Below are 21,970 nucleotides of genomic sequence, written 5' to 3'. Positions count from 1 at the left end.
ACAATCTGACATTTCCATATGACTAAATGAGAGTTAAATGCTGATTCTTGGAATATGTTGTGATGTGTTGCACCAAGAATTCTATTTTCCATCACTTGCACTGCATCACACTGGGAGCCTATAATTTAATGAGTCACTGTGCATAATTACACAAAGTGCATTGTTGGAGGCAGCATTGAGTGCTTGTCAGTGGTGGCAGAGGTGAGAACAGGAATATAATCAACAGATTTATATTCAATACACAGGTAAATATCAACCATTGTATGGGTATAATTCTGTAATATGGAACAATGATACTGCAGCTTACATTGCCTTTAGCTTCCACTATAGCAAGGCAAAATGTATTGGCAGAAGTTGTAGAGCAACTCAATGTAACTCACATTCCTAACTGAGAAACAGTGATTTGTACATTTATCGTATATTTTATTTGTATTTTTCTGAAAAGAAGCATCACACACGGTCTTAACAACGATAACAAATATCATGAAACTGGCATTTACAGCATTGTCATGACACTTCAATGCCTCACAGCGCGGTAGCAAATGACAGTTCTCCTGTTCGGTGATTGACCTACACCGCTGACCAATGGACGTGTCTTTAGCTACACCATCAGCCAATCCACTCGAGCCCGGACCTTTTCTCGTCCTATCACATTAAAAGGGGCGGATTCATATAGTTTGTGTAGAACCGCGGCGTATCATGGAAGATGAATGAAGCGACTAGCTTGCTAGCTTTGGCTAGCAAGTTACAACATCACTGTATATTAACTGCTACCAACGTATGTGAACCTCAAAACAACGGCATGATCAACACACTTATAAGCTCCGTAGATGATCCGCGTATTGGGTTACACGCATTTGCCGCATGAACTAAACTGGGGACTAAGTGATTCCAGTGCTAATTGCTAATAACAAACGTTAGCATGCATGGGAAGGAGTCGCTTTCACTGGACACAAGGCTGAAACTTTCAGGTAAATTAACGAACAATATGTTAGATGGATAGATTATACCGAGGAGCGTTGTTGTAGCCCAGAACAAAAATTGGTTAGCTACATAAATACGCATTCTGGCATGCCAAATGTTTGCTAATGTAGCTAACCGCTTAGCTGTTTACCGTTATGTGTGTGACTTACCTTTCTTTAGATAATAATACGCAGTAATAGTAATACACACGCTTGTCATTATTGATGACAGTCTAGTGTGTTCACTAATTACTTATTAACTGTAAATGTAAACATTTAATGCTATTTTCTGTCTCATTCAGGCTGAACCAAAAAGGCCAACATGTACTCCAGCTCTACCAACCCCATGGTGCCCAGCTGCAGCAGCAGCAGCATCACTGAGCTGCTCAGCGCCCTGTGTGACTGCAGCCTGTCTGGGGTGTCATGGAAGCGCAGAGCCCTGGGAGGAGTTTCAAGGGAGAGTTTCCGCAGAACTCTGAAAAAGCGTGCCTACGGTGCCCTGCTGTCAAAATTGTTTCAAGATGGCACCAAAGCATCTGCTTCAGGACCTGGTGTTACAGATAATACACCACCCAGGAACAAAGTACTGATGATATGCTTTGACCTACGGGTGGCTGGGTGCCGAGAGGAGGCAGAGAGGTTAGAGGAGCAGCTAGAGAGGCTGTCGGAGGGATCGTCCTCTGGTCTGAAGGAAGTAGATGCAGTTCTTGAGCTACTGGTTTATCTGGCTGGTTCAGCACCTCCACCTCCTACCTCCTTCAGCAGGGACTACATGAGACGAGAGAGATCTGTGGTACGGAGTCCCCAAACTTGGAGCTACCAGAGCGAGGAGTTGCAGAGGCTAGAGGCCCGAGCATGGGGTCTAATATGTGGGGAGGAATGGATGTCTTTAGAGAGCCTGTATGGATCTCAGAGGTTGATGGATGCCCCACCAGGCACAGGACTGCTAGCTTTGAGGACTAAAATGGAACCAGAGGAAAGGTTTGAGAAGGAGACCAGGCTGACGCTGTTTGGAGCACTGCAGCACACTCGCACCTCAGACCTTGACATAAGATTGGACCTGCCTCCTGTTCCCAGTAACATTGATGTAACTGGGTTGGCTATCAGGGTGAGACACTATAATCTATTCTAGCATCTAAACTAATGCATATTGTGCAGTTTCAATTGTTTTGTTACATGACAAGATTAGTCAGGTTGTTTGTCTTGTCTTGCTGGTGGTCTGTGCAGGTCCCTCACTATTTAGATCAGTCTGAGGATGAGGGCTTCCAGTCGTCCTCCAACCTGACCCCAGACTCTCAGTCAGAGCCCAGCCCCGTTCCAGATGTTGATATGTGGGATGCCCTCCGCACATTTGAGCCTGGAAGACGCCGCTGCTGGGAGTCTGTTGGCTGGTAAGGGACCTGTCCATACATAACATCTATTTCTCTCTATTTAAAACAGTTTTTAGTTTGGCTCCCCCCTCTGGGACACCTGATTGAATAACTCTTTGATTCTCCCACCAGCCCACCAGGCAAGAGGGAGTCTTTCTATCTATCAGAGGGAGGCAGGGAGGCCTTTGACCAGCTGTATCGGCTATGGGAGGGAGAAATTAGGGTGGTGAACACGAATACACCCTCTCCTGACATCCCCCTGCCCCTGGACTCTGAGAAGCAACTTGTATCTGACCTACTCAATGTCTTGATCGGAGTGGCATCCAGTACATTCCCTCTCAACCAGGTGCAATTTTCATATCTTCCTTTATTAGTCCCCATAATGCTGTAAAATGCTACTGATTTGCTGTTTTAGTGGTTTGTCAGACTGCAGTGATAAAAGTGGATAAAAGCACAGTGACAGCATGCAATTAGGAAAAAAACAGACAAGACAGAGAATCAATGGACTATTTGTGCATGTGTGATATAAACTAACCCAGTTGACTTATAAAAGCTTATTACTCCAAAAAAAACAAAAGATGAAAACAGGACCACATCAAGTCAACTGCCTGATTAAATGATCATTAAAATATTTCTGATGTTAAAAACAAACCACAGGAGAGTGCTTCTGTTGGTTTATGGTTTCCCATTAACTTTTTATTTTTTTAAAAGATTAAAGCTGTTTTCGTGACATCAATTGCAGCCCTCTTTTCTCTTGTTTACTCCCTTGGTGCTTTATCTGTCTCGCTAGCAGACTTTTATCATTAACATGCAGTCTGGAACAGAAGGTATGCACAACATCCAGAACAAACTAAAACATTGTAGCACAATTTAATACTGTAGTCCTGTATCAAGTTACTTACTGATGGTACAACTTCTGCACTGCTGGTGCTAGATTGCAAAAGGTTTTTTTTTTGTTGTTGTCCCAAGATGACTGTCTAGAAATGCTACTTTCAGTTTTCCACAGGAAAGAACAAATAATTCACACCTGATTATGTAATCCAGTCAAATATAATAACGCCGCCAGCCATCCCTTCAGAAATCACTGTGGAGATGACTATAACAGCCTCGAAAAAATTCAATATGTTATAGGGCCGTCTTTGCTGCAGGGCTATTTTATTGGATTTTTATTAGACTGTACAGTTATTCAGTGTTTTACCCACCTTATGTAAATATGTGTCTTTTCTTCCCTCCAGAGCGTTCAGTTTGACGTCAGACCCGGTGTGTGTGTGTCAGGAGCCTCTTCAGAGAGTGTGTCACGTATGTTGGCGGAGTTGGCCCAGTATGGTACCTACTATTTGAGGCTTAGCCGCTTCTCTCTGCAGAGTGCTGACAAGAGGGGCCTGGTCTTCCAGGTATGTTTGTAAAGGCATTAATGCCGCAGAGTCTCTGCACATTAGGCTCTCAATTCTTCTTTTTTATTATGGCAGTGTTGTTCATCAATTCCAAATACTCTTCTAAACCACTTGAGATGGGCAAACACAAACAGTCTTTTAATAAACCATGTTTCACAGAATGAGGATTCACAGAATTCTACTTGCAAAAAATAATCAGTCTGTCATGATTCCTCTATCGGTAATCAGAACATTATAAAGTTTGTCAACACAATATAAATTTAGCCTTTACATCTCTAAGTAGATAGTAGTGCCCCTCTCAGTGCTATAGTAAAATCTGCAGGATGATGGAGGTGAAGGTGGGTGCACAGGGTGGTGGTGATGACAGGGTAACTGTTAGCAACCTGTGTTTTTGTAAGGAATCCAAAATCTTGCACATAGGTGAGTTGCTGGTAGAGTGTCTGTGATCTATTCTGACATGACTCAGAGGCTACATGTGTCTACAGATTGTGCTGATCGCTAGCTACTGAGGCCTTCTTGTTCTCCTTCTGTTTCATGGTGGGTGGTAATTAGCATTAGGATGCGTTACAGCCACCTACAAACAGCAAAAATGGGAAAAAACAAGAAGCACTGCATTATTTGCAATGCGTCATGTGTCATATTAAATGTGTTATCAGTATTTTATTTTGAAATATTGTGGCACTATCTAACAATACTGATGTAGAGGGAGAAAATGGCAGCAGATAACCTGTAAGAGCATATATTTGTCTCCCAGGCTTTCACCGGTGGCCTGAGGAAGTATCTGCATTACTACAGGGCTTGTGTTCTCAGCACTCCACCCACTCTCAGCTTGTTGACAATCGGCTTCCTTTTCCGCAAAGTGGGCCGTCAGCTCAGGTGAGGTCAAAGCCGCTCTTTTGAGCCGATGTCTTGTATTAATTTCACACATTTGAACATCAGCCTCACCCGGGCGACAGAACAGTCCTGTCATGACAGAGAGGACCTTGATGCAAATATCATCAGATCAAAAAAAGCTCTGCTTTCTTTTAATCTAAGGTACCTGTCAGAGCTGTGCTGTGTGGACGGGCCTCTGGGTGCAGGCCAGGCCACCTTCCCTGTGGTGAGTGGTCTTTTATCTGCAAACTGCAGTATGTCATCTATCTCAGCTGTGTTTAGCCTATCAGATGAGGTGTCAGCTCAATGCCATGTGGCTCTCCTCAGGGTGTTAAACTGCTGTCCTACCTGTACAATGAAGCGCAGAATAACTGCAGCAACGAGAACTATCCCGTCCTGCTGTCACTGTTGAAGAGCAGCTGTGAACCTTACACACGGTCAGTCACTGCACGCTTCATGCCTAATAACCAACTAATGTAAACCAAGGACATCACTTTCTATCACTCATGAAGAGGAGAGAGAGTGTCAGCATGACTGTGTTCTTTGTGCTTTACTTAGGTTCGTGTCTGACTGGGTGTACAGCGGCGTGTTTCGAGATGTTTACGGAGAATTCATGATCCAGGTCAATGAGGAATACCTCAGCTTCAGAGGTGAGAAAACACACGCTTAGACACTGAGAAGCCTGCCAGACAGATTGTCTGGCAGGAAAAAATAGATTTCATTACAGCCTTTATTGCCTAGTTGGATTTGTCCTTGTGTCTGTAAAGGATGTCATGAAGTTATTGGATGATAATCAGTGGGAAACAGAATCAGCTACCCCAGCTGTGGGGACTAGAGCCATCTCAGCTCACTGAGCCACAGGGACAAACCTTTATTCTTTTTCAGTAGATGCCAGCGTGCTGCTTCAAACAAAACATTTTCTTAAATTATTTTGTTTTATTGCATTTTTTTTCTTGTAATTACCCTTGACAAATCTGGACTAGCTGAATTCATTTTATTTAGTTCAATTAGCGGCTTGATTCCATGAGGAGAGCAGAAGAGTCGAGGTGAGACAGGAGGAGACGAGGCTCAGCGTAGATTAGATCCATCTGTACTCTACAGGAGTCTGACTGACTGACTTATGGCAGTCAGTATGTTTATTGCTCACATTGCGTTTCAGTTCTATGTCCTACTTTTTATCTATAACGCTTTCATTGTGCAGACAGTAAATATTAATAGGTTTTGATAACCTGATTTAGGCAATCTGGTATCTGCTATAATGATACTTGTCATTGAGTGCATTGAGTTTAACAAAATGGATATTCTAAAAGGTGTAAAATGAGGTGTAAATAAACATGTCTTACGTGCTATTGTATAAAATCTATAAAAAAAATAAATAATATATATAATATATATAATAATATATAATATTGACAATATTTTAGAATATAGAAACATCAAATATCTGATCTGTTCACCTTTCATATTTTAGTATATCCTTTTTTGATGATGTGGTAATTGATCATTTATGATAATCAAGGATTATCGAGCAACTATTTTGAGATTAAGATGCCAAATATTTGATGAAACTACTTTCAAAAATCAGTATTTGCTGATTTGTTCTGTATCTATAAATAAAAATTCCATTCTTCTCAGGAAAATATTTCATCATAATTGACAGAATGATTAATTAGGTAAATAATCAGCACATTAATCACAATTTAGTTGAAGCTCTGTATTGGAGAATTGAAATGAAATCCTATTTCTCCACACTACTAGGCACAATGAAACATTCATTTTGACAGCACTCTATAAATACAGTGTAATATTAATCATTATCGCCAGTCCAAATATTGTATGTCATGCAACACCCCATTCAAGGTCGTAGCGTCACCTTGGCTTTGTCTGGATAACAGGTTCATTTGCTCATCGGCTACACCTCATCAGTTCCTGCAGCGAACTCCTGCACTTCTCGCTCCTGCTTTTTGGAGGACACACAAATGTCATTGTTCTCCTCGAACTCCGCCAGCCAAGGAAGCAATCAGCAGCTCAGCTTTCTTGGCAAGCCGCAGGCTTTTTGTAAAGAGCTCTGGAAGCTCAGTGCATTCATGTTCTCTTATGCTTTTTGCTTAGGATCACTGAGCTAAGCGCTAACAATTTCCAAGTGTTAATTCAAGCGGTCAGAGTTTTTCCATGCCCCGTAAGTCATACTAATAAGGAAAAGTTTATACCCTATAGGCCTGCGAATTACCCCACCACTGTTACTTTTAGTGTTTCGGTCCTGAGTGATGTACTGTTAGCATAAACATAATGGACCCTAAAGCTACTTAAAATGATAGGATGGCATGTGACGGTAGTCTTTGTATTTTTCTCCAGACAAACACTTCTGGGTTCAAGGCTACACTCTGATCTCGAAGGATGTGGAGGATTGTGTGCCAGTCTTCTTGAGATACATGGCCAATGATGTGTACGTCTGTGGAAAGACCATCAACCTCCTCAAGATCTGCTGCCCACAGGTTTGATTTAGCTTTTAATACATTTTACCACAATTTATGCAAAAACATTAGGTTTCATGCAGCTGAATAGCTGTAGCTTTAACCTAATGTATTCTCAATTCATTCAGTAATGTTGTTTGTTTGCACTGAATACGTTGACCATTAAGATTCTTTATCAATAGTGGATCTACATTTATTTCTCTTAACAGCAGTTTACTTTCCTGTATTAGCTAAGAAATGCACAGATTAACTCAGACATCCACAAAATCCACTTGCACTTCACGACCATCCACCTGCCACAACAAGAATTCTGTTCACTTGAAAATCCATGCTACCTGCAACAAGCATGACAAACAATCAATACTGCAACATACTAGAGCCCGGTCTCCTGCAAAACATTATCAATACACTGTCATCATCAGTACTGTGATACATTCTGTTGTGGTACTCGGGCAGAAGAAAAACAATAGAGGTCTGCAGGTTTTTTTTAAATCTCATCGCCACAATCAGCTGAGATACATGTATACATGTTCTTCTCTTTGGTGTAGGTGACAAAAAGGTTCTTTCAGTTGTAGCTGTAAATGTGATCTGACCGTTTGTTGTGTTGGGTTACCAAAATGTCTTAAACGTGATGGTGTTTTTATTGTGCAGGCACTGTGTTTGTGTACCACAGTGGGTTATCATCATGATATCCAGCACAGAAATCTGTTATGTCAAAATAAAACCTTGATGAATAAAATATTTGTGTTGCAGCAGTGGCTAGAAGGCACATTAAGAAGATATAGCTACTATTTTCAGTTTTGTTGTTGCTGTGATTGTCCTTTGCCTCTGGCTCAAACCACTATGGTTTTAAAATGTTCAGATTACATTTTAATGTAACCCAAGTGTATGTTCACTTCACTGTGACCTGCCTGCTGATTCAACATGTGTTTTCTAAGCTGACCTGCTTGACCTGAACCACAGGGTCAGTGCTCCTGACTAATTGGCATTCTGTAACTACAGTTGTTTTCTACTGCAATCGCGTGCAGGATAAACACACGGGAAATTATTAAATTAAATTATTAAATATGATTTTATATTGACTGATTGAAATGAATCATTTAATGCAGTGCAATATTGTAGTTTTAGCACTAGGATTCATTCATGTATAATTTCCCCTTTTTTATACAGTAACACTAAAATATAGTTATGTGATTAAAAAGGAGGAAGACTGTGATTTAGATGAATGTTTTTCAATTAAAAGTTTCATGCTCAGGTATCTAATCTTTTATTTTTCAGACACAGTTTCTCATATATATATTTATTCATGCATTTTGTCATTATTATATATTTTGGTGCATGTACAATGAATTTCTCCTGTGGGGACTAATAAGTGTGTTAAAGCAGAGGCATGTAGGTTTATGGAGTTATACAAAGCTGATTCAGGAAATTTAACTTAATTATTCGATACCTTGAATCCAGAGCGGATGTAACCCCATCTTTACATGGGTCAGTCATATTTATCTATTTATCTTTATTAATAAGTCTGTCATCCATCCCAGCTAAGATTCATTGCTGGATTGTTTTGTAAAATGACTCTAACTTTCAAACAGCTGTTTGCACATCTTTCGTCATAAATGGTTAGAAAACAAAAATCCACCAAATGAGTCGTCCCATTCCAGCACCTGGAACCAGGAGCCTTGTTTTATACTTTACTTTAGTACTAACGTTCTTTTTGATGTATGTACATAGCACTACATCTGCTGGTCGGAACTGCCGGTGCCCCGCATTGCTGTCACGTTCTCCATTCAGGAGGTGGAGGAGATTGAGAGGGACTGTGCAGTGTATCGCGGCCGCATGGAGAGGATAGCTAAGCACAGCGCCGTCAGCAGGGAGCAGCAAGTAAAGACACACATCAGGCCTATTCTTTCATTTCTTCCATTTCTTCGATTTCTTCCATTTCATTTAATGTATTTTTGCATCTCTGTGCCAACGCTTCATATTATGAGGTTTTCTGTTTGTTCTGTGTTCTTGTGAATGTGGTAACTCAAGGATAGTTACTTCAGATTTAGCTTATAGATGATTCTAGTGGTCTAAGATCACTGTGAACTCACAAAACTTCATTTTTACAGCCGCTGGTAAACACTTCATGTGCTAATCTAATTGTGACATAATTCCACACATTGTCTAGAAAGCTGATGCCATTTTATACCTAAAAGGTCAATTATAAGTCTTCTTTGAATACATGTCTATATTCAAGCAGGATTCATTTTGTTTTATTCAGAGCATCGCTAGTTGTCCTCCATGGCCAATGTAGCTCAGCAGCCAACATCTCTTTGCAACATCCAAGTAAAAACAAGCAGATAAGAATTTGAGCCTCCACTGTGGATTGTCACAAATTCCCTTCTTACAGTTGCATTATTTGTATTTCTACTTTTATATACCTGCCTTTATAGCTGTAAGTTGATGTGTCTGACTCGGATGCGTCATTGCGTTTGAGTCTGGAAGTCAAACAAAACTGGAACTAAGACAGGAAAGGTATTGTCTCCAAAGACAGAGAAAGAGAGATCAATGATTGTTGCACCGTCCCTGAAGCTTTGAGAATGAAATTGATTTTGCTCAAGTCTGGGACTTTTGTTCGGTGTGGTGTATCACCTGAGTTTCTATGACCTGTATCATGTGTGTGTGTGTGTGTGTAGCTGGCAGAGGTGGGGGAGGAGAGGTGAGCCACATGCCAGCAGCATATATCTGTGTTAATGATGATTTCTTGTCTGTCTATTGTTAGGCCCTGCGAACAGAGCAAGCTCGCCAGGAGCTGATCAATCAGGTCAGAGAGTCGGCAGCCAAAACTCTGGAGAGCATCCGCGGTTAGTGTTATACATACACACACACACACACTGTGCGTTTAATGTTATAGAGTACTTAATGCACCTGCACACCCCTCATCCCGCTGAGTATACCTTTAACAAATGGCTCCGCTCTGTGTATAACGTACACTTGCTTGTTGACTCCAGACTACGAGAGCTTATTCCAAATTCATTCACTCCCCTCAGGACTGCAGGAGGGATGCACTAGGGCAATTGCAGTGAGGAATGTTTTGAATGGTCTCCAGCACTACGGGCTGTGAAATCTAATCATCACTCGCACAGTTTAACAAACTCCTCACATCATTTATTACCTCAGAATCTGGGTAGCAAAGCTGAAGAGGGGTTGTGGTTGGGTGGGGAAATGCCTGGTCTGATGCTCTGTGCATGTCTTGGCATGGACATCTCTGAATATGTTTATGTTGGGCAGATGGTGATGTTGTTTTGTGTGAGTGTGAGTGAGAGAGACGGAGATGTTATGTACTTTTGTATGTGTGGAGGGGTAAACAGCCTGCTGTTATCTCCCTCACCCCTCCTGTAGGGCGCCAGGTGTCGCAGCGTCTGGCTGAGGAGGCCAAAAAGAGGGAACGGTTTGAGGAGCTGAAACAACACCTGGAACAGGAGCAAGAGGTAGTTAAAAAATTACACAGGATTAAATTAATGTTAAGTGTGCATAAAAGTAACAGATGTAAATGTGTACCTGAATAAATTCACAATACAAATAAGTGAGAAGGTGACACGAGCATGTGTTTTGTAAGACATGAAGATAAATAGAATAATGTAAATAAAATGTCGCACATTTCAGATCCATTTGTTGAGCTAAAATCATACATATGTTTTTTGTTTTTTTTGACTAGTGGCGAAGTGCAGCCAAGAAGAAGCAGGAGGAGGATGACTTCAGCTTTGCCAGAGAGCTGAGGGACAGAGAAAAGAGACTACAAGCCCTGGAGGAACAGCTGGAGCAGAGAGCCAGGTCTGACGGCTCCTACTACAAGATGTTTTTTTTTTTTTTTTTTTTTTTTTTAAATTAGTGATTGATCTCCGTTATGATTTTAATTGATATAGAAAATGCAGACATGATTTCTGTCTGTGTGGCCGAATTTCCATGCAGCTGGGATAACTGTGGGACGCCGCAGCATGAGCGGAGCGATCAGAGCCTGTAATGTGAACAGCGAGCTGTTATTTAGCTAGATGACATGTTGGAGAGCAGAGTTTACTAAAGCTGAAGAAAACACCTGCCATCTGCAGCTTTTCATCCTGCCAGTTCAGAGGCTTTGCTTCTCCTCCTTCACTGTAATTGTTGCAAATTTCAAGATCTGATTGATGTAGGATGAGCAAACTCCATGTTAGATCTTATTTTATAGGTGGTACTAGTTAATAATTGTGTGGATAAATGCATGTCTGACTCTCCTGCACACATCCACATGAAGAAGGACCACTGATTGCTCGATGTTTGCACTCAGATTTATGTATGAATTATTCAGTATTCACTATTCCTAGTCTGATGTAAAATATCAGGTTTATCCATGGAAAACATCGGCTGCTGCTGTGTGTAAGCTTGATGTTTATGCATTTATTGATACGCCTGCCATGAGACTCTCGGCTAGATTATCATACGCTGTGTTCCCACTCTCAAATTAAAGGAAGGAGCTGATCGCTCAGTACAGCCGTCTGTCAGACGAGGCAGCTCGCAGAGAGCGCCGCGCCATGTGGAGAGTGCAGCGAATGAGGCTCGACGAGGCCCGCGCTCAGTTCTTCATGGATGACAGGCAGAAAATGCAGGTTTGTGGTAAATAAACACATAAAGAATGAAAAGATTGAAGTGTTTTACTTTTGGTTTGTTTTAAGTAAAGCTTGTGTGACTCTAGACAATCCTGGAGAAATATCCCTTAGGCCAGGAAAGGCCTCCTGCGGAACTATTGCCACCTGTTCCCTCAGCACAACAGACTGCACCACAACCAGCTGGGGTATAACACCACACTGGTTCTTAATCATTCAACAATTTTTTTTATAGTTAATGCTGTTTTAAATTGCATCGTTTTCTTACAGGATGTTCCCACTGAGGAGCTGCTGACAGCAGAGGCGAAAGAGTCTGAGGCTTTATCACCCCCTCCTGCCCTTATCTCTGAGGACGTTGACATTAATGACTTTCTTCCTAAGTCACCGGAGCCTGACAGTCAGCAGGTGGATATGGCTCTACGCGAGATTGGCTCTGGCCTACTAGAAACCTGTCCTACAGCACAGCTAGTAGACTATGACTTCAGTGCCCCCTTTAGTCTGCTTGAGGGTATCGCCGGCCAGCCCTCAGTCCAGCCCAGGGCCCATTGGGGACCTGCAGTCCACCCCTCTTTCTCTCACATCCCCATAGGAGAGAATATGTCTCAAGTCCTGGAGAGCGTCCCCAGAGCCAGCCCCTATGGCCAAGCCTCTAAATCCAGCTTTCCTCTTGGCCAGTACACCCCAGAGGAGCCTCAAAATATCAGTGTTTACACACAGCCCTTGCAAGCCTCAGTACAGCCTATAGATGAAAGTGTTTTGGTGACAGACCCAAAGAACCAGGATGTTGCCTGTGTAGCTGGAACGGGGATCTTGGAAAGTAAATCCGATGATGCTACGAAAGATGGTGTGGTTGATAATGCTCCTTCTACCACAGCGCCGCAAGAGCACAAGGATCAGTGTGGTCACATCGTAGAGACAAGTCTTGTGGCGAACACTCCGGACCACAGTTCAGACACTGTGGAAAATATTTCTTTGCAAGCCCTTGACGGTCCTGTCTCCAGAGCTCATCTAAAAGATGGAGAGCTGCTCTGTAATATCGCTGCCCCTCAGCCCTCACCAGGCATCCACGGACATTCCTCTGATGCTCACATAAAGGTCGGAGCGTTTGTATCTGAGGTAACTGCTCCACTTCCTTCTCCAAACGTCCACGGTCACGTTTCAGACTCACACATCAAGATTGGAAAACATGTCTCAGAAGTCGATGCTCCTTTACCTTCCTCCAGTGTCCACGGTCATTCTTCTGATGCTCACATTAAAGTGGGGGAGAATGTGTCAGATTTTGTCTCTCCTCTTCCTACTCCAAACGTCCACGGCCATGTCTCAGATGCCCACATCAAAGTTGGGGAGCTCGTTTCAGATGTTATTGTGCCCTTGCCAGCAGCCAGTGTTCATGGTCACAGTTCAGATGCTCACATTAAAGTTGGGGAAAATGTTTCAGACGTTGCTGCACCACTCCCTACTCCAAGCATCCATGGCCACTCCTCTGATGCTAATATAAAAGTCGGGGAGTTTGTATCCAACGTTGCTGAAGCAAAACCTCGCTGGAGTAAGCATGGACACACCTCAGACAGCACCCTCCAGCCAGGCTGTGTGGTATCTGGAGCAGAACCAGGCCTGTCCCCTCTGCCTGGCAGCTCCTACGGCCACTCCTCAGAGTCAACATTAGGTGTTGGATGTGTAGTCACCGGAGATGAGCCCAAGCGCTCTCCTCTACCTGGGAGTGAGCATGGTCATTCCTCGGACTCAAATTTAGGTATTGGATGCGTCGTCTCAAAATTAGATCCACTTCCATCACCGTTGCCGGGGAGCATCTACGGCCACTCGTCTGATTCGACCCTGGGGGGAGGCTGTGTGGTGCTGGGGACAGAACCGCAGCTCTCTGCACTGCCAGGCAGCACATATGGTCACTCATCAGATTCTTCACTCGGAGTCGGGTGTGTGGTGAAGGGCAAAGAAAGTGGAAATCAGCAGAAAACAGACAATAAGGACAGCAAAGGTAGTAAATCACACAACACATTCTGCCCATTTTTATTAGCATATAATAAGCATGCCGATTTTATTATTAGCATATAAATGTAATCCAAAGTTACACTTTGAATTTAAGTAAGACCTAACAGAAAACCCTGTAAGCATGCAGGTCAGTAGATCATGTTAATAATTAAAGTTTTATTCTTAATTACTATTCCACAGCTTCTTTATATTCAAACATGACATAAAAAGTGCAAAGCAGGAGATTTAAGTATTCAATGTGCATGAGTTAAGTCCTAAAAATTAAATCGTTATATTCTTTATTTCAATTTTGTATCCAGACTGTTGTCAGGGCTCCACAGTGGGGTTTTGTAAGTCTCTGATGTCGTACAACCCGTCTTCACTGTAATATTCTCACACTAAGCTTCGTGTAATCACTGTGTTATTGTACCATTGGAATTTCTGCCACCTGACGCTTATTTGCATTTATGGAGTTTTAAACACTTGAAATTTGAGACTTAGAAAGATAACTTGTTTTCCTCTCAGTTTAATTTAGTATGTCACTCCACATTATGTTTTTTCCTTAATAGTATTCGCTCTACATCTCTCCTCAGACTCTAAGCCGGGGAGCCCCGGTGAGCAGCTGGTGGAAGCCATGGGGTCCTGGACAGCTGGTTTGGGGCCATCCCCTAGAGAAAGGTCAGAGCAGGAATACCTCTTGGCTTTGTCTGCCCAGTACCAGGTGGAACACTACGAGGACTGCTACAACCTGATGGGTAGGTTGAAAATGAATGAATAGTTAATGGTTACATGAGTCTAAACACAATGCCTGTTTTTACACGGCAGGAACTGGCACATATTGTCCTTTATTATCACAATAAAATCAGACATTGATACCACAAACACACAATGTACAAGACTTGGTGGAGCTTCATATTTAAACTGATGTCATAGGTCATAGGTACTGACTTTTCATCAAAATGTGTTAAATGACTGAAATATGCTAAAATGTTAGCTCGCAGAAAAATGAAACTACTACCGCCGAGATTTGTGAGGCTTGCTCCATTTACATTAGGAACATTTGTACGTTTTCATTAGTGTTGTGTTTCCAGGGGGTGTTAAATATTTACCCTATCAGCATGTGAAGGGACGGGCTTGGACAGAAAAGCAGCCATATTTCATAGACGTCTGGTCTTTGATGCGTCTTGGCTGATATACTGTTTTTTTTTGTTATGCATTGGTAGTTCAGTCATGCTCATATTATTCATGCCTGTTTCCAGGGTGTCCATAAAATCAATCAGAAACTACTCAGTCGAATACATCTTCTGCACCACTGATCAAACTCGGGAGCTATAATTATTCATGGAGTAAAATAAGTGGAACAACTTGCAGTACAGTGCTATTTAATGAAACCACCCTGAAGAGAGGGCTATTTATTCTGAAGCATTATTGTTCTGTTTCTGTTGATTCAACTATTTAATTGTACAAAACAGAAAAAAATATCTTTTACAGTATCAAATATTTAGATGTTTTGTCTGACCAGCAGACAGATTGTTTCATTTTTGCACTTTATAAAACAGCACTCCAGTTGTGACAGTGATATTTTCTCAGCAGCAGCATGTCTCTCTGTCTCTGTCTCTGTCTCTGTCTCTGTCTCTGTCTCTCTCTCCCTCTCTCTCTGTCTCTCTCTGTCTCTCTCTGTCTCTCTCTCTCTGTCTCTGTGTCTCTCTCTCTCTGTCTGTCTCTCTCTCTCTCTCTCTCTCTCTTTCTTTCTGTCTCTCTCTCTCTCTCTCTCTCTACCCCTCTCTCTCTCTCTCTGTCTGTCTCTGTCTCTCCCTCTCTCTGTCTCTCTCTCTCTCTCCCTCCCTCTCCTCCTCTCTCTCTCTCTCTGTCTCTCTCTCTCCCTCCCTCTCCTCTCTCTCTCCCCTCTCCCTCCCTCTCTCCCTCCTCTCTCCTCTTCTCGTCTCTCTCTCTCTCTCCTCTCTCCCCCTCTCTCTCTCCCTCTCTCTCTCTCTCCTCTCTCTTCTCCTCTCTCCTCTCTCTCTCTCTCTCTCCCTCTCTCTCTCCCTCCTCCCTCCTCTCTCTCCTTCTCTCCTCTCTCTCTCTCTCTCTGTCTCTCTCTCCTCTCTCTCTCTCTCTCTCTCTGTCTCTCTCTCTCTCTGTCTCTCTCTCTCTCTCCTCTCTCTCTCTCTCTGTCTCTGTCTCTCTCTCTGTCTCTCTCTGCCTCTCTCTCACAGCTTCGTCCCCCGAGTGTCAGCTGCTGAAGCAGGTAACTCGGGGCCCCTGGGGTCTTCCTTTGGAGCCCACACTCCGCAGAGCCACAGACTCCACAGCTGTCCAACTCAGCGAGATGGTTTCCTTGCCAGTTCTGATAAAACACTCTGTCACTGCTCCGCTCATCACACAGTGAGTCTGACAGAGTTTTACAAGGACAGGCTGTGTTTTGTGTTAGAAAAGAATAGATGGCAATCACAAGAGTAGTTATTCATTTCTGATGTTTACATGTCTTATTTTCGAGCTTAGCACTGTATGAGAATGGGTGAAGGGTGTGAGTTGTCACTGGTTTCTTTTAAACCAGTTGCTTGCACACTGTGCACTGCAGAAAAAGATGTGAAAGTTCTGTGTGCGGGCATGTATTTAGTTATGGAATTTGTAGCTCTTAGCTTTTCACATCATTTAATGGAATGTGTTTTTATCTGTTACCTGCTAACTGTAACTGAGAACCTTCCCAAACTCCCACTGTTTAATGAAGTGAATACCAGGGATGTTGTAGAGCAATGGGAGCAAGTACATTGCCCTAAAAGTAAAAAAACACACTGGTTTATTCCCGCCGTGTTCTCCACAGCTGATGTCTGTGTGAAATTCAGTAGGCAGCATCATTTTCAGTTCCCATTTTTCTCTCGGCCATTCTCTCCTCCACCTTCCATCCCTAGTGTGTCTTTGGTGAACAAGGCAGTGGTGGACTACTTCTTTGTGGAGTTAGGAGTGGAAAGACACTTCGAGGCACTGCGCCACTTCCTGCTGATGGAGGATGGTGAATTTGCGCAGTCCCTCAGCGATCTGCTCTTTGAAAAGGTGACACTCTTTTTTTTAATGTTGCTTGGGTAGATTCTAATTTTCCTCAGCGCTTTGCATTCTATGGGGAAGACAGGAGAGGACATCTTGGACGATGGCCTTTTACATGATTAATACTGCATGCATTTAACTTTCTCATCCCAGCTTATGGAACAAAATAACCCAGTCTAAGCTTGAATGCCTCATTTTAAAAAATTAATTTGCCAAAAAATACCTTTAGCTCTAACTAGGTCCTGTAAATCCCTAGTAAGAGTAAATACTGTGCTCCTCACAGATGCTACATAGAAACCATGATATGTTATTCCACTTATTTTTTTTCTGTGAAATAAATAATCAAAGTTATTCAACTTTGTTTTTTTACGAATCATAACCTTAACCCTGTTATACACAATGCACTGTAGCTTTTTGAGTTCTTTCACCTTCTAGCTGTCAGTGAGCTCTTATTTTTTCAGAAGCTCTGGACTTTTATTCTAGTGGAAAATTAGCCCCCAGTCAGTAAAAAGGTATTCCCCTGTCAGCCTATGAAACAGACCTGAGAGCAGATGCGGTTAACTTTGCAAAGTCAGTGATGACTAAGTTGTACTAATGTGCATTAGAAACTGGAGTTGGCCATAATTTAATCATGGCTACGCCTCAGTTGGAGCAGGGCAGTTCTCTCTTGCATCATCTCCTTCTGCATGAGTTCATATTTTCTTCTGCAGATGTAATTTTATATCCAAGATCCTATGAGTACTGCGGTTACAGCCACATATGGGCTCTGAACAAGCAGAACTGAACATTGTGAAAGCTGTCAAACCAGAGTCCTTACATGCTTTTCTAATGCTTATTATGTGATCTCCAGTCATCTCCAGTTTCCGTTTAGCTCTTGCCTACAACTTCAGTTAAAAACCAAGCATTTAAATATCACAGTACTCTAGCTGCACGGCACCAAACTGCTCACAGACATAGTTGGCATGTAGCTGATGAGCCTAATGGAGCATTTAGCAGTTAAAGAGCCAGATATTTCCTTCAGGATTTGGTGGAGAGCAAAACGTAGAGTACTGCTCTGAGCTGCAGTACTCGTGTGGACACAAACTACACATAAAAACTGCATTAGTGCTTAACCTTGTGAGCGTTTTGTGTCCTTTTGTCTCTGTGTGCTTGTTCTGCAGTAAAAGATGTGTTAGTGCCAGATTGCTATACTGTGAACGTCGAACCCCAGCTTCCTGCCATGAAACAACAAGCACAGCCTTTTCTCACACCTCGGTTATGTCGTGCAGGAATATTCATGTACATCTGTCTCCTGAGACGCATGAGACAGAAGGTTTTGTTTATCTAGCCAACCACTAATTCCACTGATCAGCACACCTTCAGCTGAAATGGAAGCTGATCTGATCATTTAGGAACCTGTTGTGTTTTTTTCCTCTGATATGAAAGCTGCCCACTTTAACCCTCGGAACTTCAAACCCTGCCCGTGGGTTTTTTTTTTTGAATGACTATAATTATGCTGTTTATCATAGACAGACACTGTAAAGTCAGCTACACTAGTTTCCATATCTCAATTGTCTGTAAGGGTGCTGAAATGAAAAGCGTGAAACTTTCCAAGATTAGGAACATCCGTGTTGATTTTTTTTTTCTGTTAGTTGAAAATTAAAAAATGTTTGTTTTTTCCTTTTTTGTATTTTGAGAAATGTTATGCCGTGTAAGTTCTCTGCTTCAAGCCATGCCTGTTTTAGACATGTCAAAAAAAATGAGCTCATGTCGACTCAAAATGTAGCAGTGTGTGAAAAATGCTCCAAACCTGCCACCGGTTCAGGGGTGAAGCACTAACAGCACATTCATGTGACAAATGACAGCGTTTGACCTTTTGATCCCTGTCCTTCACCCAGCTGGGCAGCGGCCAGACCCCCGGCGAGCTCCTGACCCCCCTGGTCCTGAACTCCATTCTCAGTAAGGCCCTGTTGTACAGCTTACACGGCGACACCCCCTTGGCTGGTAACTTCACCTTCGCCCTCCGCTTCCTCCCTGAAACCTTCCACCCGCACGCTCCGGATTCTCTCAACTGTCTGGAGCTACGCTACAAGGTGAGCCGGCGTGTTTTGGTGGAGGGAGTTGCAGTGTGAGTACCCTTGCTGGGTGTGCTTGTCTCAGCATGAGTGGCAGCTTGAATCTGACAACCTGTCATGTTTTGACAAACTGCTCTGGCTGTGGAAAATGAGCTTATCACGCACTTAAAAGGTTCAACCTCAGATTGATTGGAGTTGTGTCTTTTGGGTGACACGCACAGTGACTAATGCTGCACATGTTGTCCTCAGCTCTTGTTCTCTTTGTCCTTTCTTCTCTTGTTCCTTTTGAACCTCCATCTTGTTCTTTTCCTGACCCCCTTTCGCTCTCGATCTTCTATCACGTGCCTTACCTAATTTTCTTTCATTCTCAACCCCATATTTCTTTTTCCCCCATTCCTCTTCCACGTCTGCCCCCCATCTCTCACCACTCTATCTTCCCTTCACAATCCTATCATCTCCTTTATCAACGTCTCTCTCCTCACGCCTTTCTCCTCTCTTTGCATTATCCATCACTATCCCTTTACCTGTTGTCCCCTGGTTTCCTTTGCTTTTCCTTGACACTCGCTCTCACAGCTTCACACACTCCTTCCTTCTAACACTGGTGTGTCTCTGTTTTTTTTTCCCCCATCTCCCAGGTGGACTGGCCATTGAATATCATCATCACCGACAGCTGCATGAACAAGTACAACCGTCTGTTTTCATTCCTGCTGCAGCTCAAACACATGGTGTGGAGCCTCCGCGATGTCTGGTTCCACCTCAAGAGAACGGGTAAGAAGACCAGAGCTGCTGATTCACAGCCCCAGCTTGGACTCCAGCTCACCTCTGAAAGAGGTTCCGGTTGTGCTTCAACTATTTGTAAAATATTCATAGAGGGGGATCTAGAATGTTTTTATGTTTTATTTATACAAAGCACCTCTCAGACCAGTGGGATTGTGGTGAAACAAGTGTGCTTCACTGGCCTAGATGGTATCGATCGGCCTGTGTACAGACCACATAAATGAATATCAACATGGGAAATATTATTCATGATACTGGGTAAAATAAGACGATGACTCGATGCAACTGAACATGAAAACACAGAGACGAGCTTCAGAATGAGATGTTTGCAGGCTGTATAGTGAACTCCATTTGCTTTTTTTGTCCGTTAAGCAGCTTGATGTATGTGAGAGTCTACAGCCAGCGCATGCTCATTTTTCCAGTCCTTGCAGCACAAAGTGTGACTTGTTCCCATGTCTGTGTCCCCCTCAGCCCTGGTGAAAGGCGCAGGCCGCTCGGTGCAGTTCCGGCAGCTGCAGCTGTACAGACATGAGATGCAGCATTTTGTCAAGGTCATCCAGGGATACATCGCCAATCAGATTCTGCAAGTGTCCTGGAGCGAGTTCACAGCCAAGCTGGCTACTGCCAACGACCTGGACGCCATTCATCGCATGCATGCAGACTATCTCAACAGAGCCATCTTCAGGTGAGTGCGTGAAATACAACTGTCTGGTAGAAGTCAATAGTGTAAGGCTTCCTGTTGTCTGTGTGCTATATGATGTATATATGAGTATGAAACATGACAAGATCAAATGTCTTTATAACACATCTACAGGATTTAACATTATGTCAGTAACTGTATTTTGAGGGATCACACCAGTACCAGTAATCACCAAAGTATAAGGCACAGATTAGACGTAACTCGAATTGTCACTGTGTTACTCAGGACATATTAGAGAAGTGTCCTGGATTCATGTGTGTTCAAAGGTGTTCTGTCAAGTGTTGTCAACCTTTATATAAGTTAAAAAAAATGAAACCATAATATTTTCAGGGTTCTATGACAGGAATTCTGTGGAAAAAATCAACATCTTCAGGCTCTGCACACAGACAGCGAGTGGAAGTGGCACACTTTGCTCCCATAATTTCATCTAAAATTAATTCAGGCTCCACCTAACAAGTTAATTAAAATTCCGGCTGGATCTTAGGCTAACTTTTGAACCCGATGAATGATTTAATCTCATTAGGAGAGGTTGTCAGTATCAAGCACTTTGTGTGTGTGTGTGTGTGTGTGTGTGTGAGAGAGAGAGAGAGGGAGAGATTCAGCCTGTCTGAAAAGTCTTTTAAAAGTTTCTTCTCATGTTTGTTAAAAAAACACTCGGCACTCTTCCTCCCTCCTCTTCTGGCTCCCCAGGGGTTTGCTGACAGAGAAAGCGGCTCCAGTCATGAACGTCATCCACAGCATCTTTAGCCTGATACTTAAGTTCAGGGCCCAGCTGGTCGCACAGCCCTGGGACAGCCAGCAGGGGGAGGCGGTACACCCAAGCTTCATTGCCATGCAACAGTCATACAACACTTTCAAGTATTACTCTCACTTCCTCTTCAAAGGTAAGGCCACGGGACACTGCTTCATACCTGCCTGAATGAAAATGTACTTTTTTTAATGACTTGATATCAGTGATTCAGCTGCGTCTCATTTGAAGACTTATAAAGCACGGGGTGTGTGATAAAGTATCCAAGAGAGATGATGACAGAAAACAAATATTACAGATGGAGAAATGGGACAGAAAGATTTGTTTGAGAAATAAACAAATAAACAAATGCTTCTGTGGACTTCATGTGACACCAGCATGCCATTCAATAGGATGTTGTCAGTAGTAAGTTTGTTACTGCAGGGTTTAAACTTACATTAGTAAAGTTGATCAGCATTAGAATATGCTTTGGTTGTGCAGTCCCTTTTATTGACACTACGTTAACAAATGTGTGTTGATCTCCTCAGTGGTGACCAAGCTGGTGAACAGAGGCTATCAGCCCCATTTAGAGGACTTCCTGCTTCGCATCAACTTCAACAACTACTACAAAGACTCCTGAGCTGCTGTGTGAGTGTTTCATGAGCTAAGTGTCTGATATGTCAATATTAAGATGATTGTTCCTGCCCCGCAGATGCATGTACAGCACTGTTCTGGACTAAATACCCCCACACTGAAAAACAGTCCAGGCTTGCATCACTTGTCTCTGCTTGAATACTTAGGGTCTGCTTGTCTTGTATGTGGCCAGTCTGTGATGGAAAGTAAGCTAATGTCTATTGCTTGGATTTGCCCACAACTCTAGATTTTATAAGAATAAAAATTATTGTAAATACTTTGTTGAATAAAAATCACTGCTGTTAATTTTCAAGCTTATTTTTTAATGTAAACAAAACACAGCATCTGCT

The 21,970-nt window shown here is 42.7% G+C and overlaps 1 protein-coding gene across 2 annotated transcripts; it reads left to right on the top strand.

The window, feature by feature from the left end:
- Positions 1–689: 689 nt before the first annotated feature.
- tubgcp6 (tubulin gamma complex component 6) lies at positions 690–21,927 on the top strand. 2 transcript variants are annotated; one of them, XM_028430560.1, is made up of 25 exons: positions 690–971; positions 1,265–2,070; positions 2,190–2,353; positions 2,465–2,678; positions 3,568–3,726; positions 4,481–4,602; positions 4,762–4,825; positions 4,927–5,036; positions 5,158–5,249; positions 6,955–7,094; positions 8,805–8,954; positions 9,838–9,919; positions 10,458–10,546; positions 10,774–10,889; positions 11,560–11,698; positions 11,785–11,883; positions 11,966–13,691; positions 14,278–14,439; positions 15,901–16,069; positions 16,597–16,738; positions 18,607–18,801; positions 19,419–19,551; positions 20,032–20,245; positions 20,951–21,144; positions 21,536–21,927. In XM_028430560.1, the coding sequence occupies exons 2-25, from the start codon at positions 1,285–1,287 to the stop codon at positions 21,625–21,627; spliced, it is 5,553 nt and encodes a 1,850-aa protein (XP_028286361.1). In that variant the 5' UTR covers positions 690–971; positions 1,265–1,284; the 3' UTR covers positions 21,628–21,927. The 2 variants fall into 2 exon arrangements, with proteins under 2 accessions (XP_028286361.1, XP_028286362.1); XM_028430561.1 differs by having other exon boundaries at positions 692–778.
- The last annotated feature ends 43 nt before the right edge of the window (positions 21,928–21,970 follow it).

This window comes from Parambassis ranga, chromosome 19 (genome assembly GCF_900634625.1).
Source record: "Parambassis ranga chromosome 19, fParRan2.1, whole genome shotgun sequence".
In the NCBI taxonomy this organism is placed as follows: Eukaryota; Metazoa; Chordata; class Actinopteri; family Ambassidae; genus Parambassis; species Parambassis ranga.
This window is presented reverse-complemented; position numbering and strand designations above follow the sequence as displayed.